At 32.8% G+C, this 27591-nt stretch overlaps 1 protein-coding gene across 2 annotated transcripts in view; it reads left to right on the forward strand.

Moving 5' to 3' along the window:
- Window positions 1-18047, forward strand: part of CUNH14orf39 (chromosome unknown C14orf39 homolog) — a 37414-nt gene extending 19367 nt beyond the window's left edge. For both annotated transcript variants that reach the window (XM_063240908.1, XM_063240909.1), the window contains 5 exons: window positions 4584-4645; window positions 6216-6394; window positions 8184-8322; window positions 14696-14753; window positions 17057-18047. In XM_063240908.1, coding sequence (XP_063096978.1) covers window positions 4584-4645; window positions 6216-6394; window positions 8184-8322; window positions 14696-14753; window positions 17057-17253 — 635 coding nt within the window. In that variant the 3' untranslated portion in view covers window positions 17254-18047. The remainder of the gene's footprint in view (window positions 1-4583; window positions 4646-6215; window positions 6395-8183; window positions 8323-14695; window positions 14754-17056) is intronic.
- Window positions 18048-27591: the final 9544 nt, after the last annotated feature.

Below are 27591 nucleotides of genomic sequence, written 5' to 3' on the forward strand. Positions count from 1 at the left end.
GACATTAATATGTGGTAAAAAGAAATAGTTATGATGTAAATTTGAGAGGCAAAATTATAAAGCTTTCAGAAGATCAAATGGAAAAACATCTTCATGGTATCACAATAGGGAAGGCTTTCTTAAACAATTAAAAAGAAAAATTGATGAATTTGGCTATATTAAAATTCTTTTTATCAAAAGATATCATTAAAAAGAGTGAGTCCCCAAAGGATGTATTTATAGTACATAAAATCATCAAGAGTAGTTACAGATTAAGAAGAAAAAGGCAGACAACCAAGTTAGAATTATGTACAAATATGTGATATTTGAAAAAAGAAAATAAATATATGAAAAATGCGCATCAAATTGTGGAACCGCAAAATAAAACCACAACGAGATATCATACATCCATCAGATTAGCATCACTCAAAAAATCTATTAAATTTTGATGTGGATAAAGAGCAGTAGGAAACTCTCAAAATATTGGTAGGAACTATTCTTGATAAATAACTACATATTGAGGTTATGCCTGAGTTACAGTTTGAGCTGATAATTTTGCCTGGTGAGATCAAATGTTTTCTAGGATGAGTAGTTGTCATAAAATTTGATACAACTACTTTGTTCTTTAAAAAAATTTTTTTATTAGTACATGTTTGCCATTTATAGAGCTGACATTCACTATAGGGAGTTTGTACGTGGACATAATATATTTTAAATCATCTTTTTCCACTGTTCCACTCCCATTCTTTCAACCCTTTCCCTCTAAATTTACAGCCGTATTTCCATTTTTCCTCTTCCATTCTTTTTTTCTCTTCCTTCCTCATGCCTCTTCTTCTTGTTCCCTTCCCATTGGAACATATTCTTCCTACTTCCCAATATTTGTCCTCCATTTTGCTCCTCGTTTACCCTTTGAGTTTCTCATACAAGAGAAACAATGTGATTTTTAAACTTGTGTGTCTTATTTCATTTAAAATTATGATCTTGAGGTGCATCCAGTTAGCTACAGATTGCTCAAATTTATTCTGTATGGCAGGGTAGTATTCTATTGTATATAAATACCACATTTTCTTTATGAATTATTGACAGATGGGCATGTGGGCTGTTACCAAGATTTAGCTATTATAAATTGTGCTGCTATAAACATGAGTGTGCATATATCATTGCAGTATGATGCTTTTACTCTTTAGAGAAGATACTTAAAGGAGAATAGCTGGGTCAAATGGAATCTCTAGTTTTAGTACTGATTTCCATAGTGGTTACATCAGTTTATACTCTCACCAACAGTGGAAAAGAGTTCTTTTTTCCCCACAGCCTCGCTAAAATTTCTTATTGGTTGATTTCTTAATGATAGCCTTTCTTTCTGGAGTGAGATAGAATCTCTGTTGTTTTATTTTGCATTTCTTGAATGACCAGTGATGATAAACATTTTTCATTTAGTATTTTTGCTGATTGTACTTCCTCATCTGAGAAATGTGTGTTCATTTGAGATGTCCACTTTTGGATTGAGTCTTTGAAAGTGGGGGGAATCTGATCTTTTGGAATTCTTTTTATATTCTAGATATTAGTCCTTTGAAGAGTAGCTAGTGAAACTATTTTCCCATTTTGTGCTTTGTCTTTTCACTTTGCCAGTGGTTTCTCTTTCTGTGCAAAAGCTTTTAAATTTGATGTGTTTCCAGTTGCTGTTTCTTTATATTTCCTGTGATAAAGTTTTGTTCATAAAGTCTTTGCCTGTACCTATGTTTTCCAGGGTTTTAACTGTTCCATCTTTCAGCAAATTAAGTGCTTCTGATGCTACCTTTGATCTGTCTTGATTTTAGTTTAGAATGTGGTGAAAGATACAGTTGTCATTTCAGTCTTTGGCATATGGAAAGTGAGTTTTCCAGCACCATGTATTACAGAGGCTTTCTTCCCGTGAAAGTTTGGCCACTTTGTCAGAGTTAAAGGTAGTTGAATGTGTATGGAGTTATTTCTGCATCTTCTGTTCCAGTGATCATTGGATCTAGTTGTTGTGGCTTTTTTTTTAAACCAGTACCATGCTGTTTTTATTGTGATATTTTTGAAGTTCCTTCAAATCTGGGATTGTGATGCCCTCTACCTTGCCTTTGTTGCCCAGAATTGGTTTTGACATTCTTGGTCTCTTCTGGTTCTATATGAATTTTAGGATTGTTTTCTGTAGTTCTGTGAGTTATGCTCATTGGTATTTTGATTGGGAATGCCTTAAATCTGTATAATGCCTTTGAAAGTGTAGCCATTTTCATTACTGTGTTTTAATTCTCCCTATTCAAGAACAGAGGGTATCTTTCCATTTTCTGATCTCCTAGTTGAGCTCTTTTATTTTTATTTTAAAGAGAAAAACAATAAAACTGGTACAAAATTGCAAAACAAAATAGTAAGAGAGTAACAATGGTTAATACATTGTGTATTGTTATTTTCAAAGTAGTTGCTCATATTACAAGATATAGGCATGAAAAATTGATTGAACACTGTAAACAGAAATCTTTCTTTTCAGTGAACTAATAGAAATTAATAGTATAAGTATTTTAACTACCATATATTTTTCCTTTTCCCTTTGATTTCCTTTTTAAAGTGTAGTATGGTTTTCAATGCAAATGTCTTTTTTTTTAAAAAAGGAAAAAAATGATACAGAATTAAAAAGGAAAATAGCACTAGTTAATATATTGCGTATTATTTTAAAAGTAGTTATTAATATTTCACTTTAATGTTGGATTGATTTCATTTTTCTTGATGCTGTTGTAAAAGGTATTGTTTTCCTAATTTATCTCCCAGTTTGTTATTTGTGTACAGAAGTGCTATTCATTTCTGATTGTGGATTTAATATCTTCCTGTGCTACTGAATTTGGTTATTAATTCTAGGAGTCTTTTGGTGGAGGTTTTGAAGTCTTGTATGTAGAGTATCACGTCATCAGAAAATAATGATTTAACTTTTTCCTTTCCTATCTATATTCCTTTTATTTATTTCTCCTAATTTCTCTAATGTTTTTATGAACTGTATTGAACAAGAATGGTTACAGTGGGTATTCTTGTCTTGTTCTTATTTTAGAATGAAAGCTTTCAGTTTTTGACCATTTAGTATGATGTTGGCTGTTGGTTTGTCATAGATTTTTTAAAATCAGATTGACATAAAGACCTTGTAGTCTAATTTTCTGTAGAGTTTTTATATAAATAGGTGTTGGGCTTTGTCAGATGCTTTCTTTGTATCTATTGAGATGATTGTATGATTTTTATCCTTGGCACTGTTAATATGGTGTATTACATTTATTGATTTATGTATGTTGAACTATCCCTGCATCTCTGGGATGACTCCCACTTGATCATGGTGTGTAATCTTTTCAGTGATTTACTGCACTGTCTTTGCCAGGATCTTATTGAGGATATTTTCATTCATGTTTGTTATGGAGACTGGCCTGTAGTTCTTTTTTATTTGGATCCTTCTCTGGTTTGAGTATCAGGGTAATGCTTCTAGGAGTGAGTTTTGGAGTACTGCTTCCTTTTCAAGTTCATTAAACAGTTTGAGAAGAGTGAGAGTAGTGGCGTTAGTTCTTCTCCAGATTCTTGTAGAATTGAGCAATGATGCCATCAGGACTTGAACTTTTCTTTGTTGGCAGTTTTTAAAATTATTTATTTAATTTAGTTAACTTACTGGGTTATTTAAAATCTATCTCCTTGATTTAGTTTTTGGTACTTCATATGTGTCTAGGATTCTGTTTATATCTTCTGAATTTTCCTCATTAGAGGATAGGTTCTCAAAGTAGATGCTCATAATCTGGATTTCTGTAGAATCTGTTGTGATTTTGCCTTTTTCATTCCTAATTCCATGGATTTGGGTCTTTTCTTTCCTTCTTTTTGATAAGTTTGTCTAAGGGATTGTCTGTCTTGTCTTTCCAAGAACCAACTGATTCATTAGTTCTGAACTACTTTGGAACAAAGTTTGGCATTTGATTTTGGGACATACACATACTCTGTATCACATACTGTATACACATGGAGAAATACAAGTACATCCATACAAGGATATATGTAAAAGATTGTTACATAAAAAGTTTGAGTAGCTTCAACAGTACACATTTGCAATAGAATACAGATATATTGTACATAGTATTGTGTTTGTACAATGGAATGCTTCAATTACTAAGAAAATATGAACACATAGAATAATAGGGTGATTCTCACAAGTGCATACTAAACAAAAAAGAAAGACATGATAGCACATACATGAAATTTTAACAGGTAACATTTTAAATTGGACATGTAAAATGTATTGTAGTAAAGCCATATAAAACAAATTAGGAAGCAGTTATCACAAAAGTCAGAATATGGGTTACCTCTGAAGAGGACATAGAATATGAGACTTTTTGGAGTGTTCATGATGGTCTGTTTCTTTATTTGGGTGGTGACTATTTTACAATTTTTGATTGTTAAACTGTTCATATTTTATTGTCTTATTTGTATGTATCAAGATGAACTATCTGACACTGCCATTTTTTAGGTTCAAACAGTTAAATGTGACCAATTTCATATAGTCAACATGTTTTATTTTACAAAAAAATACAAAAACAAAAAAGTTTTTCTTATGTAACAAACAGATGCTAAATGTGAAGATAAATGGACACAAAGACAAATAAGAGAATCAAAATGTGCTTCACAAGTAAGTCAAGTGTTTGACTTCTAATTTCTAAGCAAAAAGTTATGATTTAAGCATATGTTCATTTTAATTTCAGGTTTAATACAGTGAGCATATTTACATGAGATGTGAATAGGTTGGTATTCAGATTTCTAGAGAGTTACAAATTATATTTTTCAGATTAAAAATTGAAACTACAAGTATGTAAAAATATACAAAAATTTTCACTAATAAGTGAGATTACAAGTAAATCATGATTGAAGAAGACAGTTTTATTTGTTAAGATTGAATGATGTGCCATGCTAACTGAAGACCAGAGATTACCATAAAAGTATTTTCAAAGTGTTTTTGAATAGTGGATGCTTTAATGATATTAGATGTAGACAATGTACATCAAGTTTACACTAGCTACAAAAAAACATAATAAATTGTGTTAGTCATCCATCTGTTACCAGTGTTCTACAATAACAAGTACCTGAGATAATGAACTTATGAAGAGAGAAGATTTACTTGGCTCGTTTTCAGTATATAATTGATTGACCCTGTTTCTTGTCCCTACCTGAAAATAGTAGATAACAATCGGAAAAGACTAAAACTGATATAGAAAAATGTTTAGGAGTAATTTCTCTTTTAAAATTCCACATTATACTGTTAGTGAAGAATTATATATGCTACTTCCTTGTACAAAAAAGCAATTTATTTTTAATCTATCTTGCTCTCATGGATTTATGCTATAATTTGAACTTGAAATATCCCCTAAAAACTTATATTATACAGGCTTGATTTGGTAGTTCCTGATGGTAAGAGTGCATGGTGGAATAAAACTACTAACCCTTTGGCTGAGAAATGACAGGAAAAGACTAGGGTTCCTCAGTCACCTTGCTGGATAGGCCCCACATAATCTGAAGACCTCCCACTAAGCCCCGTCTCTTTAAAGTCTCTGCCACCTCCCAAAAGCACTGTGTTGGGATCAAGCCTGTATAATATAGATCTTTAGGGGATATTTCAGGTTCAAATTATAGCATAAACCAATGAGAGCAAGATTGCTTAAAAATAAATTGCTTTTTTCTTCACTAAGACTATAATTTATATAATTTATATAGAATTTATATAATTAATATTATATAATTAATTATATAATATTTAATTATAATTATAAATATTATATATTAATTATATATTATATAATATATAATAAATTAATTATAATTTATATAATTAAAATTATAATTTATATATATTATATTATATATTATATATAGAATTTATATAATTAAAAGAATTTATATAATTCTTCACTAAGACTATATTTTTTCTGTATCAGTTTCAGTCTGTTTCAGTGTTATTTACTATTTTCAGGTAGGGACAAGGAAATGAACTTGGAAGAAAATAAAAATAAAGTAATTAAAAGTAATTATTTTTATATTTTTTTAATGTATGTTCTTAGTATCAATTGACCAATTATTCTTATTTTAGTTATCTCTGAAGTAATACCATTAATAAGATGCTTCCCACCTTGCTTTTACATATGTAATTTTATTAATGTAGTAATTAATGTTCAGTCTTACCATTTTCTGTTACTTTGAATTTGCAGGATATATATACAGAACCTTTTGGAAAGTCAATAGAAAATAATAGTGACAAAGTAGAAGAAATGGCTGAGAATTTTCCAAAAACTCCTGAAATGCCTTTATTTTTAAGAACTTCTGAAGCTGTAAAGACACCTGAATCTTTGGAAAAAATGCATCTCCCTAAAACTCCCTTATTTGAAATGTAGGATTTTAATTACTATTATAAATTATACATTGAGTTGTATGAGCAATTTATAAGAATAGTAAAATAAGAATAGTAAAATTTATAAGAACAGTAAAAGCCTAGTACCTGTAACTTGGAAAAGTTTTCATTATGGAATATATATGTAAAGGAGAGATTTTTGTAATGAACTTCCATGTACTTTTCACCCTGTTTGAACAATTACTGATGTTTTGTTCTTCCTGGTTTATTTATAGAGCATTCTCATTTTTTCAGCAGTATATGCCAAAGATAATATATATACTGAGTTTTTATCCACTGAAACAGTACATAGACTTGATTTCCCAAAGTATACAAAAAGTGGAAATCTTAAATGTCACATTAAAGAGCTCCTGTCACCTATTGTGGGCTTATCACTGAATAATGTTCTAGCAGTCATTGTTTGATGTGGTGTAGTGTTTAAAGCAAGAACTGCCATTATGCTAACCTTTTTAGGTTTAACTATCACTAATTGTGACTAGTTTAACTTTGAAAACCATAGAGTTTTTGTTTGCAGCCAAGAAAATAATGTTGCATTTAATTTCTTTTAATTAGTTCAGTATCTTCCTTGACACTGACCCTTCAGGTTTCCTGAAAACATATGTCAAATAGATTTCACTTCATTAGGAATCTTTCACTTGTATCCTATTTCTGTACTTTAAGTTGCTTGTAAATTGTATGTATAAATCCTCTGCTTTGTCTCAAACTCATTATGTTCAACAAGGAAGTCATCATTAAATCTGAGAACTATAAAAGAATGTCAGCTCACATGCTAAAACCTCTATCCCTGGATGAGAAAATTATGATCCATAAATGTTAAGTGAGTCACTTACGATCACAAAGATAGTTAGGGCAGAATCACATATTCATTTGTCCAGTCATTGATTCATTTGTTCATTTATTCATTCATCTAGTGCAGGGACTTTAACCCAAAGGCTGGTGCCCACTAAACATGGACCAGACTACTGTCCAGCCTGTATTTTAAAAACATGAAACACTATAGGCAAATCACTGTTCTAGATAATTTATTAATACTGCTCATTTAGTATTCACAATTTTATGAATTGTAATACATTAATAACTTTGTAGATAAGAAAACAGAATCATAAGTGATTACAAGTAGTCGATGTTAAACATAGAGATTTAAACTCAAATAATTCTGACTATAGAATCTATATGTCTAATCACCAAGTTATAGACTTGTCTAATTATTTTTCCCACTTTATAGTTTTAACTTTCTTACATAAAACTCTGTAATGGCTGGCTTCTCATCTAAGACACACCGTGTGATTAGATTTCAAGATCTTGAAGACATTATCAGGATTAAGAGCTTAGTCTTTGAATCTAGGTTGCTGCATTCAGATACCAACTCTGGTACTTACTTTTTGAGCAAATCACTTAACCTTCTGTGCTTCAGAATCCTTTACCGTAAAATTTACTGTAAATGGCAAACTTTTTAACTATAAAGTAGTACCTATTTCATAGAGTAACTGTGAGAAATAAGTAAGTTATGCTTATAACTAAAGTAGTGCCTGACATTATATTCTTAGTGCATAGTCATAATTATTACCTCCAAGAAGATTTTTGTGCATTCTACACCTAAATCATTCATTCTTCATAGCTTTGTCTCTTGAATAATTACTCGCTACTTTTCCCTGCTATGTTAATTCTTACTTTTCTACCATTGCTTTTGTTGCTTAGTAATCTGCAGTGTTTAATAATAGATTTATAACATTGGGATGATAACATTTTTAAAATCTCTCTGTAACAGAAATAGAAATACAGTGCCTGGAAGTCAGTCACAAACGGAATCTCCTGGATTTTCATTTCATGCAAGTTACAGTTCTAGATCTCCTGGGTTGAATTTATTTGATTCTTCTATATTTGATTCGGAAATGTCGTCAGATGAGGTAAAATGAAAACCTAAAGTTTTATTTCTAAAAATTGTAACTTAGAACCTTAGGTAATTTTAGTTCTTTAGTACCATACTTTTTTGGAACACAGAATACCAACAGAGGCCATTTAAAAATTCTGAGCATCAAGCTGGGGAATAGCTTAGTGGTAGAGTACTTGCCTTGAGTACATGAGACCTTAGGTTTTATCCTCACCCACTCCGTACATGTGTGCACATATACACTTGAGTTTTAATAGTAGAACAAAGTTCACCATTATCTTTTTGTTTTTAACCTCAAATGCCCCAAACTTACATTTTTTTTTCTTTAAAAAATTTAAGGTAAGGAAGATTTAAAATGCAAGTAAAGGCAATTTAAAATTAATTTGTTCTTAAAAGTAATGTGGCAAAGTTCTAAACAACATATTCTCAAAGTGAAAACAAACTATATATTCTCAGTCAACTTCCCACTAACATCATAGATGCATCTTTTTAATGTAACGTATATACATGGCATTACATTGTAATGTACTACATACATTACATTGATTAATTTTAAAAGATTTAAGAATTTCCTTCTCGTTTTCTACTTTTCAGTGATGTAAATCATGGTAAAGTGTTCACTTCTGTAGTTAGCCATTAAACCCAACAATTAAGATATCTTTATTTGAAAAGTAGAGACAATGTACTATAGTGATTAAAACGAGACTTAGGGGCTGGGGATTTAGCTCAGCGGCATAAGCGCCTGCCTTGCAAACAGGCAGTGATCAGTTTGATCCCTGGTACCGATAAAAACGAAAAAGATAAAAAAAACAAAACAACAACAACAAAAAAAACGAGACTTAGAAGCCACATTATTTGGATATATACTGAATGTGGAATATTGAATAAGCAAGTCTGTTTCCATGTCTGTAAAGTGGAAATGGTAATATTGTTACCATAGAGTTAATTAATATTAAATGAGTTTATACACATAAAGTACTTAGAAAAGCACCAACCACTTAATAAGTAATAGTGTAGTATAAAATTCTATTATTATTATTTTTAAAAAATTCTATTATTTAAATTATCCATATTTATCCATTTTTATGACTTATAATTTTATACCCCCACAATATATTATATTGTTTAAAATGAAAATGTCTTTATAATTGATATAGAATATCATTTCATGCCTTCAACTTTTATCTTTATTTTTATTGAAATACTTATTTCAAAAATGATTCCTGCAAGGGATGCTAAACATAAAAAAATAGGATACAGTTACTCCTTTACAGCATGAGTATAAAATTAATGTTACATAATCTTAATAGAAAGTATGCATATTTTGAGTAAAGAAAACTCCAAAAGTACTGAGAAAATATTTATACAAAGATACTGAAGTACTTGTATAGGAAGAAAGTATTATAAAGATGAATTTCTTCTCAATAATTTATTAATGTAATCCAATTTAGACCCAATACTGGTAAGATCATCTTTAATTTTTGTGTGTGTGTGTAGTGGTTGGCTGGAGAAGGCGATTAGCCAGATAAATGATAAGCTTCTTAGGGAAAAGTGGTCAAGCATGATTAAGACAATGTTCAAAAAATTAGATTGGTAATAATTAAAATGTAATTCCAAAAAACTCTTTAATGCAAAAGAAGGAAGAAAAAAAACCAAATTAGTAGCAAAATGTAAAGAGAACAGACACCAACAGTAAAATGTCAGCTCAAATTATAAACTTTTTAATCACATTAATATGAATGTGCAAAGTACTCCATTAGAAGGCAAATATTACAAGAATGGATAAAAAGACCTAAGATAAGATATCTATAAGAGACATGCTTTAACTAGGTTGCTGAAACTGTCATGCTTTGACCTGTACTGTTATGATGTTATGTTCTCTTTTATCTCAATCTCTTCCTTACTCATTAAAAAAATTTAGTTACTTTTTATGATTTTTTAATTAAGGGGAAAAATTAAAAAAATTAGCAGGATATATTATAGTAACTTATTTGATTTCCTATTAACTTGATTTGAAGTCCTGTAATACTCGCACTATCTTGTTTTGACTGATTAGACTCTGCTTTGTTCTGTATGATAGTATCAATTTTGAAGGTATAGGCAACTACTTTGAAGGCAGTAAGATTCACTATGATGCCCATTCTGGTTTGGCTATTATCTTCTTTGGATCCTGTAGTGTTTACAAGGTTTAGGTTTTATTGGTCTTATTCTCTACTGTTTTGTTCAACTTTATAATACCTAATGAGATAGACAATTCTTTTTAAGGAAGCAAGAGGCATTATGGTAACCATTGTCGATAACCTTGTACTCTGTTTTTACATCATGTGCTATGTCCATCCTTGGTTTTGACTGACAGCTTTGTTTTGCCATACTTGACTTTATTCTCTTCCCCCCAAAAAAGTAATAAGAACTAAGGAGTAATAAAACCCAAAATGTGTAAATTTTGTTGTAAAAAAGTGCTCTAAAGTATACAACTGCAGGTGTGTTTAGGGGTGTTAAATAGATGCCCATATTAATGTTTTTGGTTGGATCATTGAACACAACTGTTTGCAGTCTCACTGTTTGAATGTCCACTTTGTATGCTTTGATACTGTGACTTGAGCAGCTGTCTCTAGGATGATAATTGTAATCTATTAACTGGTAATTTCTTACTGTTTTTTTTTGTAGTTATGTATTAATTGTACCCTTACACTGCTTTGTTTTGTTTTGTTTTTTCTTTTTCCTTTTACATAAAATTAAAAAAAGAGACATGCTTTAAATATATAGACAACAATAGATTTAAAATAAATGAGTAGAAAATGTGTATCATGAAAACTCTTAACCATATCACAGGTCATAATGCCTACATCATTTTTGTTGTTGTCTTAGTTATTTTTATTGTTGCTGAGACAAATTACGTGACACCCACAAACTAAAGGAGGAAAGATTTATTTTGGATCACAGTTTGTAGTCTGTGGTTGGCTGGCTCCAAGGTGGGATTGCATGGCAGAGGGACATTGCAGAGGAGAAACAGTCCATGGTGGAGCAGGAAGGAGAAAGTGGCAAGATGCTTCGTTTTTCCTTTATTCCATTCTGGCTACAAGCCTTTTTGGCAGTGCCATACATACCTATGGTGGGCCTTTCTATTAGCCAGAGTCAGAATTATGCCAAACTATGGGGCTGGGGATTTAGCTCGGCATAAGTGCCTGCCTTGCAAATGTGTGGTCATGAGTTTGATCCCCGGTACCAATAAAAAAGAAAAAGACAGAAAAAAAAAAAGAATTATGCTAAACTAATCAGTGGACTTAATTATCACACCTTCAATCTATATTCACACATCCTTAATCCACATTTACACATTCTAGATCCAGCTATCTCAGAAAAGACCTACCTATGAGTACATGAGGTTTTAGAAGGACAACTAGATACAAACCATAACAGTAGTCTTCAATACAAAGAATATTATTAGCAATAAAGGAGATGTTTCTTAAAGGTAAACAGTTCTGTTGTTAAGAAAGGTGCAGCATTCACAAATGTGTATGTGCCTAAGAACAGCTTCAAAATACATTAAATAGCTAGGGATTTAGCTCAGTGGCATAAGCAGGTGTTGGCAAGTGTAAGGTCATGAGTAAGGTCATGAGTTCGATCCTTGATACCAAAAAATATATATATATATAAATATATAAAAATATATAAAATATATATATAATTAAAAGGATATTTATAGCATCCCTTTCTAAGCAATTGATTGAGTTAGAAAATAGTCAGTGTCTTCAGTAAGACCTGGATAACACTATCAATTCCTTTGGACCTAATTGAACTTCATAGAACATCGTATCCAACAACTACCGCATATACTCTCTCCACGTGTCGTTGATGCATTCACCAAGGTAGACCATATTTTGGGTCATAAAATAAGTCTTAATTTAAAGCAATTAAATTAAGGGCATGTACTCTGACCACAATGCAATTAAATTAGAACTCAGTAAAAGTAAAATGTCTAGGAAAATCCTATATATGTAAGTCATGGAAAAAAGAATCATGACAAACATTGGAATATGCTTTAAATTACATTTTTTTTGGAAATCCAGCTTTATTAAAAATTATAGGATTCTGCAAAAGCTGAAGCAAAATGATGATTTTAAATAATTCATTAATGATTTAAACAATTAAATAGAACAGAAGAAAGATCTTAGTCAGTGACTTTAAGGTTCTACCTTGAGTGGCTAAAAAGAGAAAAAGCTGATCCAAGGTAGATAGAATAAAGGAGTAAAAAAGATGAGAACTCAAGCCCAAGTTGGTTCTTTGAAAATAATTGATAAAATTGATACAATCTTCACTAGATTGACAAAAAGATATTTAAAACCTGCCTATGTTAGAAATGGAAGAAGATAGTACATCCTAAATATTATTAAGTGAATGGGTCAAGGCAACTTTTTAAACATTAAATCTAGAGTAATCAGAATAGTATTCAAGGTATATGTATAAATGTGTAAGAATTGATAGAATAATGAATGGTATGGGCTGAAAGTTCTTGAAACAAAAGAATTTTGAGTGTGGTAAAGAAGGGACCACAAATTAGTAGGGAAGATTTATGCCCTTACATTACATTGTATCCCAGCAAAACTATATTTAAATGCAATAAATTAAAAAAGATTAACCATTAAATATTTCAGAAGAAATACAGGTATTTATAGACGTTAGGAAGAAAGGTTCTCTAAGCATAAAAGTAATGGAAAAGAAAAAAATTAATTTCATGCAAAATCTGAACTTCTGTATAATCTATATATTTTTAAAGACAGGATGATAAGGCATTATAAAATACTTGCAACAATGTGACAAATATCTTTAATATATAAAATACTTCTATGTGTCAGTAAGAAAAAAATACCCTCGATATATAAATGGGCAAAAATCATTTGATGAATAGTTCACTGAAAATTCAAGTGACTTACACACTGTCATTTAACATTAGTGGCTTTCCTTGTTAATTGTTAAATATGATTCTGTGCATTAACAGTATTTACTCAACCATGATTTTTATTATAGAAAAGTTTGAAGCAACTTAAATGTTCAAAAATAAAAGAATGATTGACACTATATGGTATGTCTATAAGAAGAATAATTGTACTGCTATGAAAGAGTAAAGTTTTAGAAGAACAGGGATATGGAAAAAAGCATATAATGTGAAGCTCTCATGATCCCATTTTTAAAAAGCTATCTTACTAAAAAAATAAGCTCTTTAGGGCAATAAAACTTGATCTTAAGAGACATGAAGCTGTCACCATCCATCCCATTACTTTTGTAGGTAGAAAGGCAGTACCAAAAATCTGATTGTTAAGGGCCTTCAGAACAAAGCAAATTGATTATAATTTTAGATAATAAAGACTAGAATTTTAGGCCAGCAGTGCGGGTTCCAGAAAGAGAAAGGTCTGTGCCTCCTGAGAAGTGGCTGTGCTGGGACTGGGAGGACCCAACAAGAAGCTAACTATCCAGCCTTTCTGGTAAGCCACACAAGCTGTGCAGCTTCCAGGAAGAGAAATCAAACCCACTCCTACCATGTAAGCAACCAGTGGGTTTGGAGGACAGGCTGAGTTGATAGAAACTGAGGTACATAAAGCAACTAATGCCATAGTGTTTGGTTGATTTTGCAGGCCTGGGGCCAACAATCTGAGCATCTCTTGGGAGAATGACAGTATGCAGTGTAGTGAATATGGGGGATTTCCTTCTATCTTGTCTTTGAAATCCAATATTGTTCTCACTGTTTTGCTTTGTTCTGATTGTTTTGCTTTATTCACTATTCTGTTTTGATTGGTTTAATTTTATTTTGTTTTTGGTTTGATTTTGCTATACCTGATGGAATGGACAACTATTGTAAAGATAACAAGATATACCATGTTAGCTATTGTTTTCCTAGTATCCTGCCTTGAAGTTCTGTACCAATTTTATTGCTTTGTTTTGAGGGACTTTGTTCTGTTTTGTTTTGTTGGATTTTACTGTCTTTAAATAAAAGGTTTTGAAAAAGACTAGAATTTTAGTTATTTGGATTCTAAAGTATGAATTATACTTAGAATTATGTTACCTATTAATATTTTATCTGTTGCTATAATCAAATCAATGGTCCTTATTTTAATATAAGCAAATGAAGATAGAACTGTTTTTAGTTTTTCTTCCACTGCTGAAAGTTAAACCTGAGCCTGACATGTGCTAGGCATGAGCTCTACCACTGAGCCATATCGTGGTACTATGGAACTCTTTTATATGTACAGTAGTATGATATATAGAAAGCTATGGTGATGTTTACTCTAATCCTGTATTTTAGAAGCAATAGGCTTTAGATTCAAATATAAATGCTGTATATATTGTCCTACTGATATTACAAGTAATATTTAATGGGAATTATTTTCCAGCTTGGTGAACATCGTCATTCTGCAGTAAATCTCAATCCTCCGTTATCACAAGAAATCGGTAAGTGATTTGAAGTTTGCCACATCTAAAGACATGCTAATTTTGTCCTTTAGTATTCAGTTTGTCTTGGATTTTTCTTAGGCATTGTGGCTTTTATTTTTTGATCTTTTTTGAGACAAGGTCTTGCTATGTGGTTCAGGCTGGCCTTGGGCTCACTTTGTAGCCCAAGCTGGTCTTGAACTTACCACAATCTGCCTGCCTCAGCTTCCCAAGTGCTGGAATTACAGGAGTGTGTCACTCCCAGCTAGGCATTGTTTGTTGCTGTTGTTGTTTTGTATTTTTGAGACAGGGTCTTGCTATGCAGTTCAGGCTGGCTTTGGGCTCACTTTGTAGGCTAGGCTGGTTTTGAACTTGCAAACAATTCTCCTGCCTCTGCCTCCCAAGTGCTGGGATTACAGGAGTGTGCAATCATGCCTGGTTTAATTTTTTAGAAAATCAGTTACTTCTCTACCATTAACTAATCTTTTTTTGAAAAGCAATTTAGCTTCCTGTCTCACTGTCCTGCAATGCTTGCTTTCTTTGAGATCCCTAATGACTTCTCAGTCATCAAATATTATTATGAGTATCTTGCATTGTTACCATATTCAGTCCCTTTGAAGCATTGGATAACATTGACTATTTCCATTTTCCTTCTAAATTTTTGGATTTCTTCCTATCTCTCTGGTCTCGTTGTAATGGTATTAATAAAGATGAGCTTTATCATCCATCCAATCGAATGTTAGCATTCGATTGGTTCATTCATTCATGTCCATGTGTATATATTATATTTAGTATCATCAGCTCCTTATCAGCTGTAATGATAGAGTAGTGGACAAGAATGCAAAATTCTAACAGAGTGTTTATATTTTTAGAAGGAGAGACCAAAGATAGACAAATACATCAACATCTCAGGTAGTGTGTTAAACAACAGTCTCTAGGGATTTGAACTGATATATTCATATGTTACACTGTAAAGTCTAGTATTATATTCACTTTATAAAGGATCCAGACTGGAGTAAATAGCAGATAAAGTACTATATAGATTGTATACTGATGTCAGTAGAAAATAAAATGAGACGGGAAGAGGAAGAACACAAATAACTGGTAATCAGTCTGTCTATCCATTCAGCTATTTTATTCCTGAATGGGTCAGCTCTACTTAGAATAAAATAATTGAGATGTTAAAAATCGTACGAAAATTTCCACATGGCAGAAAGTAATTTCTTTTGCTTAGTTAATAAGTGAGTTATTGTGGAAAAAGTTTTTTCTTTAAAAGACTTATTTCAACAATGGATTACTGTAGCTTTTAAATTAATAATTGATTTTAAATTAAATTTAAAATACTGAATTTTTTTACTTATAGTTTTAAATATATTGAATTAAAGACAATATAGGTCATTACTAGCAATCAGCAACAAAATAATTTTATATGGAAGGTTAATTTTAAAAAATCTTTTTTTTTTTTACTCTGTGGGTACCAGAAATTGAACTCAGGACCTTGCGCATGTCAGACAGGCACTGCACTGCCAGGCTTAACCCTGGCTCTTATTTTTAAAAATTTTATAAAAATGAGAGAATTATTTTCATTGTCTTGTCAGTTTCCTTGAACAAATTCACAGACACTTACTGTACTTAACAAATAGTAATTGGATGTTTGGCTTATGCAGTATGTTTCAGCTCTGCTTTGATATTTTCTCTGTCCATTTTCTTTGCTGTGCTCACCAGATTTTCACCATTCCTTGGCCAAACTTTTTCCTTTTGGTTATTCCTAAAAGGACTGTCCAGTTCAGCCTTACTACACAATCTTTGCTGAATAATACTTGTAGAGCAGCTCAAATACTGTATCTGTGCTTGAAAAGCTTAATGGTTTCCAATTATGTACTAACTATAGACCATATTCTGTAGTAGGGCACTCAGTAGCTTTTCTAAGCTCATCTTTATTAATTACTACTCAGTATCTTTATTATTTCTCAGTGCCCCTCCCAAAAGTATCAATTTTTTGCCCTAATGCTTCCTATGGGTTCCTATTTATGGGCCTTTCTGCTATTCCCTTCATTGAGGCATTTTATCCTCTTTTAATTGTGTAAACATGTTCTTTGTGTACTTACGTTAGAATTACTTTCAAGTAAGATTTAAATTTGAGTTTGTTTTGACCTTTTCTAGTACCAAGGACTATGCCTTGCACACAGAAAGAATACCTGGTATTCTAATATCTCATAAGTGTTTTGATGCTACTCTATGTATGAAGTATATTTTATTACACTAAGTTATGTGAATTTTATATAACATGAGTAGCACAATCTGATGATAGTTATCTCCTACAGGAAACTTATTTGGGAAACAAGGAGAAGATGTGTTTAAGTTTTCTTTTTCATCTGATACTTCAACTCGTACATTTGGAGCTGGAAAGGATGATTTTATTTTTCCATTTTCTTTTGAACAGGATCAGAACTCTATGCCTTCCTCTTCAGAAGGTTTTTCATCTACTTCACAAAATACAACACAGTTTAGTCTTTTTTGAACCATTTTTGAATATTTGAATCTTTGTAGTCATCTAGGGAATAAATTTACTTTATTACTAAAAACATGACACTTTTGTTGATTAATGATGGAGTACTATAGTTACATTATTTGATTATAAATATTTAAATGTTGAGTGTTTTATTTGTGGAATTTGCTAATTCATTTTTATTTTAATTTTGCAAGCTACATTGAGACAAAACTTTTGTTAATCTGAATATGATTTTTTGTTTTGGTACCTGGGATTGATCTCACAACCTCATGCTTGCCAGACAGACGCTTATGCCATTGAGCTAAATCCCCGGCCCAATCTGAATATGATTTGATGCATTTTCAATTAACCTTTATTAGAAATATTTAGTCTGCTTGTTCCTGAGTTTTGTTTGGTAGTATTTTAGTTATTTTGATGAGAACAAGAATTCCTTCAGACCATCAGAACTTTTAGTGATGACTGTGCAGATTAATGCTAAGGGTACTTTAGCAACTAAATTCTTGAAAAATTACTGGATTTCACTCTTGTAGGATATAGAATGGTATTTTAATAATAATTCCATAAATTTATGTTATGATAGTAAAGTCTGTTATTTCCTTCTAAACATGATAAATTATAAATTTTTTAAAAATCAGTTAAATTACTATCTTTCATGAAATAAAATTAAACATGAAAGACTAATATCCTAAGATTGGGTTGTTGTATTAGTGATGGGTCCTCTTTTTTGCTTAAATCATTTTTGAAGAACATTTAACTTTTTGTTTCCTGTCTGTAACAAAAAACAATTTTATATTTCTATTTTATGTTTGGTATTTATTTGTTAATTATGTGAAATTGTGTTTTGTGCTTTTTAAATTAATTGTGTTGTTGCCAAGTAATAAAAAGTATGACTCCATATTTTATTGTGTAACTGCTTTAAGGTTTTAAAACCTTAAACCCTCTGTTTCTCTTTCTGCTCCACATCTAGTCAAATTGATAAGCTGGTTACTCTCTCCTTTAGTGCATGCAGGAAGTGAAACTAGGTATAGGAACTCTGATCCACCATAAAACTCTGGTCTACCATAAAAACCTGAATCCAGTCTACTTCTTGTGCTTTCTCAAGCTGTTGGAGACCTCCCTATCTGTTCCAAGAAAACCTTCTATGTGAATAGAAAATCCTTTCATATTCTTTTGGGAGCATGAGAGCAGCATTATCATTCTCAACATGCCAACCAAATTTTTGGTGAGGGTCGATCTGTTTATCCAGTGTTTATAGCATATCACAGCTGTATTAATTTAAGCTTTTCCATAGCCTTTTAAAAATTTGATATAACTAAAATTAGAAAGAATTTGAGAAAACGCAAACCTTTGAGAACTGGTTAAAAGATAAAAATTCAATTCAGAAAGCTGAAGTCTTAATTTTTATATCAGGTATTTATGATCTAATGATTAAGTTAATTGGTAGCTGTTATGGATTAAGACCCGGTGGTCAATTTAACGCCAGCTGGATTACATCAGCATGGCATTGAGTGAAGATGCTCCACCTGAGGAAAGTTGCCAGGATAAACAGGTAGAGAAGAAGGGAGTTGTTGAGGGGTGAGGCGTTAAGATGTTATTGCATTGAGGCATTGTGGGTTCTCCTATGAGTTGCTGTTTGAGCTGTTGGTTCTTCTGGAGAAGCTTTGGTCCTCACATCGAGCATTGCTTCCTGGCTCGGGAGGGGAAGACATGTGCTGCTTGGTCCCCAGGATGAACTCTTCACACTGCTTCCTGGTATATACCCAACTGTGCTTGTCATTGGAGGAGCTCGGGGCCTCCATGCCACTGAGGACAGCTGTGGTGCTTTTCAAGACAGCTCTGGTCTTTGTTGTGAGTGTGACTTCTCAGCTCCAGTGTAGAACCCTCATCCCACTAGCACAGCTCCTTTATCCTGCTGGCATAGACTTTTTGGCTTCCACTGCTGACCGTTGGGTCTTCCGGGCATGGATTCATAAAAGAGACTGGCGTGAGTCCCTTCTTGTGGGCTCTGGACCTCCAGTTGGACTTGTCGGAGGCATTGTCATGAGCTCTGGGTTTTTATCTGCACTCATGTGGGACATTGCTGTGGGATTTAGGCTCTTGACTAAATAGTCTATGTCTTTGGTGTTGAGGATAGATTTCCTGTGTTAACTCCCAGTGACCATTATAAAATAATATTATAAACTCCATGTCCTGATCCTAATTGTTCTCTGCACAACCCTTAACTACAACAGTAGCTTTCATTTAATAAAGACATTGATGATGTATTAGAAAGGAGAAAACACTGGAATTAGTTTGTAAAGAGCTGAAAAACTAGGTTTAGCCTTGAGAGACCAATGACTCCATAGTTTTTTTTTAATGTTAGAGTAATGTTTATCCACACAAGCCAGATTAGGTTTATTATGTACCAATAAATGCCCACAGTGCAAATGAGTGACATATAGAAGGATATAAAAGGACTAGAAGATACGGGAACAAGATAAGGAACTTAGAACTTGATTAAGGAGTTAACGACACAGGAAACATCAAAATCACATTATAATACAATAGTATTTCTATGGTTTATACCTTGATATATGGGAGAGAATAGATAAATTGCATTAAGAACTGGAAAATAAAAAGATCATCATGGACTGGAAGACTTAAGAATCACTGAAAGGTAAAAATTTTAATCATAACCTTAAGGGTATGTAGATTATAAAATTCTTCAGTGTAATATGATCATTTTTGCACACTTTCGTTTTTGACAGGATCGAATCTAAGGCCTTTTCCCATGCTAAGCATACATTCTACCACTAAGTTATACACTAACCCTGAGTTGACATTCTTTTACATTTATATTTTTCATTACTTATTGTAATGTTTACTTGGATTCTTAAAACATTCACTAAGTAATAGAATTTAACTGAACTGGTGAAAGCACGGAGACTCTTATAGGTAGTACACTGTGTCAACTTAAGTTTAGAATTTTAACTGAGAGACTCAGCAGGGAGTTAAAATCCTTACTTTGTAAATATCCGCATCCTGTGCAAGAGGAGGGCACAGACTTTGTGAGTGCTACACCCACTCTGGGATGGGGTGGTCTGTGTACAATATAAGGAAGGAGAAGAAGCTTGTTTCTTCCTTTTTGCCTTAGCTGCTTTTGCTACCTGCTGCCTTGAAGTGTTGCCCCAGTCCCATGCCACTGCCTTGTAGCCAGCTGATTATGGACTGAAACCTCCAGAAACTGTAAGCTAAATCTTTCCTTCATTTTAGGTGATGGGTATTTTGTCCTAGCAATGAGAGAAAAGTAACCAAGACACAGACTTTTCTAGGTAAGGAGATGCTATCATCACAATAACAAATTTATTATGTGTGGATGAAATTAGAGAATTATCCTAATTAGAATGAAAATAATAGGAAGCTGTTTAATATGATAGAACTAATATATTGAGGATCTTGAAGTGTTCTGACTTGATTTCTGATGCCAATATGGAACTTGTATAATAAGTGCAAAATACAAAATAATAAATACAGAAGAAAAGGAATGTTTAAGGAAAATTAAACTGTTGAGAGAGATTTGAGCTAGATACAACAATTACAATGCTATTGCCATGGTCCAAGTAGGTGGTGATATGTATGTTCCAGGTGATAACTGACTGTCTTGTGGTTTGATACTAGTATAACCTAAAATTGTAAAAGTATTGTTTTTGTGAAAGCAGTACATTTGAGTAGCATCCAGGTACAAGGTAAAAGGATAAAAGAGCCAGGGTTGTCTGTGTTTTAATATCATAGGTCATCCAAATAGTGTGGGCATGTCTGTGTAACTCTCCTAATACAGCACAAAAGTAACTTCATGTAATCAAATACTCTTCTAACAATAATTGTTTAATTGTATATATGTTTGTGTGTCTATATGATAAAAGTAAAACAGCATAAGTTTACACTGATAAGCCTAGCAACATGAGTTCATTCTATGTGTTTGAATACTGAAGGTCCATTCCTCCCAAAGGTCCATGTGTTAAGGGCTTGGGTTCCAAGGTGGCCATATTGGGAAGCAATGAGAATTTTTTTTCTAAGCTCGTTTATTTTTATTATTGTTGTTATTATATTTTATGGAAAAAATAAAATAAAAAAATAGAATAAAAATAGTTAATACATTGTGTATTGTTACCGTCAAAGTAGTAGCTCAGAGTACAAGATACAGGCATGAAATATTGTCCAAACCATATTAGCACAAATCTTTCTTTTCAATGAACTAAGAGAAACTAGTAATACAACTGTCTTAACTATCCTCTGTTTCTTTCTTTTTCTCCTTTCCCCTAACCCAGTTCCTCTTTCCTTTTAAACAGTTTCTTACCATTTCGCAGTATCTGTTGCACATGTAGGACCTTATTAACCCTTGCAGCTTCTCACACTAGGGAGGTAATATGTTTACACATGAGAGTCTGATTTATTTCACTTATCAATATGATCTCAGGTGGCATCCATTTCCCTACAAAAGTCTCAAGTTAATCTTTTTTGTGGCTGAGTAGTACTCCTTGTATAAAAATACATCTTTTTTTATTTAGTCCTCAGTTAATGGACATTTGGGTTGTTTCCAAAATTTAGCTATTACAAATTGTGCTGCTATAAACATGGAAACACACATTTCACTGTGGCATGATGTTTTTAATTTTTCCAGGAAAATACCTAGATGGGGCATAGTTAGGTGAAATGGAACCTCCAGTCCTAGCTTTTTATGGAATCTCCACACTGATTTCCACATTGGTTACATGATTCTACACTCCTACCAACAATGCAGAAGGTTTCCTTTTTTCCCCCCACAGTCCCTCTAGCATTTGTTATTGGTTGGTTTCTTGATGATAGCCACTTTTTTCTGGGCTGAGGTGAAATCTCAGTTTTTTAAATTTGCATCTCTAGAATGACCAGTGATGTTGAACGTTTTTTTCATATATTTACTGAGGCAATGAGAGTGGAAAGTCCTTAGACATTGGGAATGTGCTCTCAGAGGGGATTGTGAGACTCTAGTCTCTCTCTACTTGTGGGTGAGATATGACTGCTTTCCTCTACGTTGCCCTCATGCCATGATGTGCTGCTGTCTGCCACGCTCACAAGAAACAACATCAAAATGCTCCTTTCCAGCTGATCTTTAAAACAAAAACTCTGAAGCACTTAACTCTTTTTATGCTAGCCACCTCAGGTATTTTTCTGTAATGATGCAAAAATGAGTAATTTAATACTCCTCCTTTGTTTATTTGTATATAATTTCTCTAACAGTGTGAAGCCTAATGTCATGTTTTTGTTTTTGTTTTTCTGTTTTTGTGAGACAAGGTATTGCTATGCATTTCAGGCTGGTCTTGAACTCACTTTATAGCCCAGGCTGGGCTCGAATGCACAGTAATCCTCTTGCCTCAGCTTCCCAAGTGCTGGGATTACAGGTGTGCACCACCACACCTGGCTCATGTTTTTAACTTTATATTTTTTATTAGTACATGTTCAGCAGACATATTGATCACATTTGTCATAATTTGTACCTGTATATAATATATATCCTTATTATTCATTTTTTTGCCCATTCTCCTCTCCTCCTTTCAACTTTCTTCCCCTCCCCACTTACAAAAGCTTTGTTTCCATGTTTTTTTATTCTTTTTTTTGCTTTTCCCTTCCTTGTCTCCCCCCTTGTTCCCTTCCCACTTCAACATACTCTTCCTATTATCTGTTCTCCATTTTGCTCCTTATTTACCCTTAGAGTTTCTCACAAAAGAGAAACTATTTAAATTTATGCATCTGATTATTTCGTCTAAAAGTATGATCTCAGGGTGTATCCATTTACCTACAAATGACTCAAATTTATCCTTTATGGCACAGTAGTGCTTTGTTGTGTATAAATATCACATTTTCTTTATCAGTTAATCTATAGGTGGGCATATGGGCTCTTGCCAAGATTTAGCTGTTATAAATTGTGCTACTCTAAACAAGGGTGTGCATATATCACTGTGGTATGGTACTTTGAACTCTTTCAGGAAAATACCTATGAGGGGAACAGCTAGGTCAAATGGAACCTCTAGTTTTAGTTTTTTTGAGGAATCTCTGTACTGATTTCCTTATTGGTTGTAGAAGTTTACACTCCCATTGTCAATGTAGAAGGATTTGTTTTTCCACAGCATTCCCAGCATTTGAGATCTGGATGTCATTATCTACAATATTTAAATATTTTTTGTTCATTCCTAGTAAGCATGTAATTACATATGTAATATGTTTTATGAAAAACACATTTTTCAACTAGGGAATATTAGTTCCCTATGGCTGGTGTCACCTCAATCTTTGTAACTGAAAAACAAATTTATTCTTTCAGAATTCTGGAGATTAAAGTCCAAATTTGATTTTACAGTACTGGAATCAAGGTGTCAAAAAAAGAGACTGCTTTTGAGGCTCTCAGGTAGATATTTCTTCTTTGTCTTTCTCAGGTTCCATAAGCTGCTGGTATTCTTTGGTTTGTGCCTACAGCACTACAGTTTTGATTTTTGTTTTGTCTTTTTTTTTTCTTTGTACAGGGGCTCAAACTCACAACCTCATGCTTGCCAGGCAGGTGCTCATGCCACTGAACTAAATTCCCAGTCTAGCACTAAAGTTTTGAAGGCTGATATATTAGTGGAGGTTGTATAGAGAAATAAAATCAATAACATGAATGCATCTTTTGTCTGTCTGTCGACGCATGCATTCAGACTTTTAAAGAATTGGAGGTCAGGATTGGGAAGATGACAAGATTGATGTTTGTAGCACAAGCTGGCTGTCTGGAAATTTGGGTTGCTTTTGCAATGAAGTCCAAAGTACACAAGACAAACTACATAGCTGAAAGATCAGAAAGATCCCTGTGTTCCAGTTTTGAGGCTGAATTTCTTCTTCTCTGGGAAACCTGTCTTTGTTCTTAAGGCCTTTGGCAGATCAGATTATTCCCATTCCCATTGTGGCAGGCTTATTTATGCACAGTCTGTAGGTTTAAATGTTAGTCACAGGCTGAAGCACAGCAGGGCACATCTTGTTTCAGGTCCTTGGGAGGCTGAGGCTCTAGAGGATGGCTTGAGTCCAGGAGTTCAGGGCCAGCACAGACAATATGGCAAGACCACATCTTTAAAAAAAGTTAATCACATCAAAAAGTAAATTCCTTTGCTGCAGAAAGTAGGTTGTGGCCAAACAACTGGGTAACCTACAAAGTTGACATGAAATTAACCATCATGGCCAGCATCTTCAGATTTCTCTGTGTTCTTCCTTCACATAGCCTTCTCCCTGCACATGGCATTTCCCATTGCTTATCCTGTAAAACAATACATGTGATACAGTTGAGATCTGTCTTGATGAATAATTTAGATGATAGCCTCATTTCAAGGTGCTTAACTTCATTATAACTCCAATGACTCATTTTCCCCCCAGGAAAGTAACATTCATAGATTCTAGAGATTAAATTTTGGACATCTTTTGGGGGTCATTTTCAGCCTATGATATGGGGTATGGTTTTTTTCATTGTTGTGCATCTTCTTTTAAAAAAGAATAAAATAAAACAACAAAAATGATCAGAACAGAATAGTGCAAACAACCTAGGACTTCAAAACAAGACAAGAGGAAATCAACAATGGCTACCATAATGTCTCTTGTTTTCTTCAAAATAGTTGTACATAACCCTCACACATATTGAAATCAAATTATAGAAAACAGACTAAGACCAATCAAAACAAAGAATAAAAGCATTATAAGATTCCAAAACAAGATGATAGGAAATCATCAATGGCTACCGTGATGTCTGATTTTCATAAAAATAGCTGTTTATACCACCACACGTAATAAAACCTATTCTTGTAAACTATTTAGGAGAAGTTCAAGGCATGTATAATCCTATACATGTACATCTATCTTTTCCATATTAGAAGAAAAAACCAAAACAAAATAAAAGCAAGAAACGAAAGAGGCAAATAACAATAACAGAAAACCCAAAACAATAATAATATAGGCATTCAAAACAAGGTGGTAGAAACATAACAAAGGTCTTTATGTTGCATAGTTATCTTCATAAAAGTTGCTTAGATTACCAGATATAGGCATGCAAAATTAATCTAATACTATGAATGTTAATTGTTTTGTTCCAAGAATTAATAGAATTAGTAGTACAATCATCTTAATTCTCTTAAGGGTATATATACAAATTTATATCTTTTTTCTTTTCCCTGAGTTATTTTTCCTTTTTGAGCAGTTTCTTTTTCACAATATTCTTGAAGATTTTGTATCTTTTTACTCTTTCAGTTTCTTACACTAGGGAGACAATATGGTATTTACACATGTGAGTTTGATTTATTTTACTTATGAATATGATTTATTTTACTTATGAATATGTATCTATTTGCCTATAAAAGCCTCAGTGTGATCTTCCCTTACAGCTGAGTAGTATTCCATTGTATAAAAATACTACATCTTTTTAATTCATTCCTCAGCTGATGGGCATTTGGGTTGTTTCCAAGATTTGGCTATGATAAATTGTACTGCTGTAAACATGGGTGCATATATATCACTGTGGTATGTTTCCATTTGGTTATTTGGTTATTATATCTAACAGTCTTTCCATGGATTTTGGGGGATCTTCTATATAGAGTATCACTTCTTCTGCAAATAGTGATAATTTAACTTCTTTCTTTCCTATCCTTATTCCTTTGATTTCTCTTGTTTAATTGGCTTGGCTAATGTGTCCAGCACTATATTAAATAAGAGTAGTGATAGTGGGCAGCCTTGTCTTGTTCCTGATTTTAGAGTGAAAGCTTTCAGTTTTGGACCATTTAATATGTTGGCTGTTGGTTTGTCATAGATGGCTTTTATCAGATTGAGGTAAAGACCACTATTCTGATTTTCCATAGGAGTGTTGAACTTTATCAAAAGCTTTTTCTGCATCTATTGAAATGATCATGTGATTATCATCTTTGGCTCTGTTAATAATAGTATATATTACATTTATTGATTTGCATATATTGAGCCACCCCTGCATTCCTGGGATGAATCCCACTTGGTCAGGGTGTGTAATTTTCTTGATGACTTGTTGCATTCTGTTTGACAGTATTTTATTGAGGATTTGCATCTGTGTTCATTAGGGAGATTGGCTTATAGTTCTTTTTTTTTGGTGGAGTCTTTCTTTGGTTTTGGTATTAGGGTGGTACTTCAGGAATGAGTTAAGGAGAATTGCTTCCCTTTCAATTTTATTGAAGAATTTGCAGAGTGTTGGCTTTAAGTCTTCCTCAGATTTCTTGTGGAATTCATCAGTGAATCCATCAGGACTTTGGCTTTTCTTCATTGGTAAAATTCTAATTACATTTTCAATTTCATTAACTGAAATTGGGTTATTAAGCAGTTTTATATTTTCTTGATCCAGATTTGGTGATTCATGTGTTTCTAGGAATCTGTCCATTTCTTCTGTGTTACCCAACCTATGTGAGTAAAGATTTTCAGAGTAGGTATTGATGATCTTCTGTCTTTCCACAGGATCTATAGTGATTTTGCCCTTTTCATTCCTTACTGCATGAATTTGAGTTTTTTATTTACTTTTTAAAATAAGGTTGGCTAAGGGCTTATCAATTTTATTTATTCTTTCTAAGAACCAACTCTTTGATTCATTAATTCTTTGTATTGTTTTCTTAGTCTCTATTAGATTGATTTCCACTATGATCTTTATAATTTCCCCCTTCTTTTGGCTTTGAGCTTGACTTGCTGTTTTTTTCTAGATGTTTAAGGTGTAGCAACAGGTTGTATATTTGTGTTCATTCTGTTTTCCTGATATGGAAATTTACCGCAAAAATTTTCCTCTGAGGACTGCTTTCGTTGCATTCCACAGGTTCTGGTAAGTTGTATTTGTATTTTTGTTTGCTTGTAGATATTGTTTAATTTCTTCTTTAATGTCCTTTATGATCCATTGGTTATTCAGAAGTTTTTTTTTTTTTTTTTTTTGTCTTTTTCCTTTTTATCAGTACCGGGAATCGAACTCATGACTGCCTGCTTGCAAGGTGGGTGCTTATGCTGCTGAGCTAAATCCCCAGCCCCTAGAAGTGTATTATTCAATTTCCATGTGTTTGTGGACTTTTTGCAGTTTCTTTTGTCATTAATTTTCAGTTTTGTGGCACTGTGATTAGATAGTGTGCATGGGATGCCTTTGATTTTCTCATATTTACGTAAGCATGTTCTATGGATTAGTATATGGTCTATTTTAGAGAATGTCCCATGTGAAGCTGAGAAGAATATATATTCTGGTATTGGGAGGACTGCAGTACACAACTACTAAGTCCATTTGTTGACAAAGGTAATTTAGTTTTGTAATTTCTTTGCTAATTTTTGTTG

The sequence above is a fragment of the Cavia porcellus genome, unplaced genomic scaffold, assembly GCF_034190915.1.
Source record: "Cavia porcellus strain 051 isolate PalLab524CR breed Dunkin Hartley unplaced genomic scaffold, mCavPor4.1 scaffold_31, whole genome shotgun sequence".
Classification (NCBI taxonomy): Eukaryota; Metazoa; Chordata; class Mammalia; order Rodentia; family Caviidae; genus Cavia; species Cavia porcellus.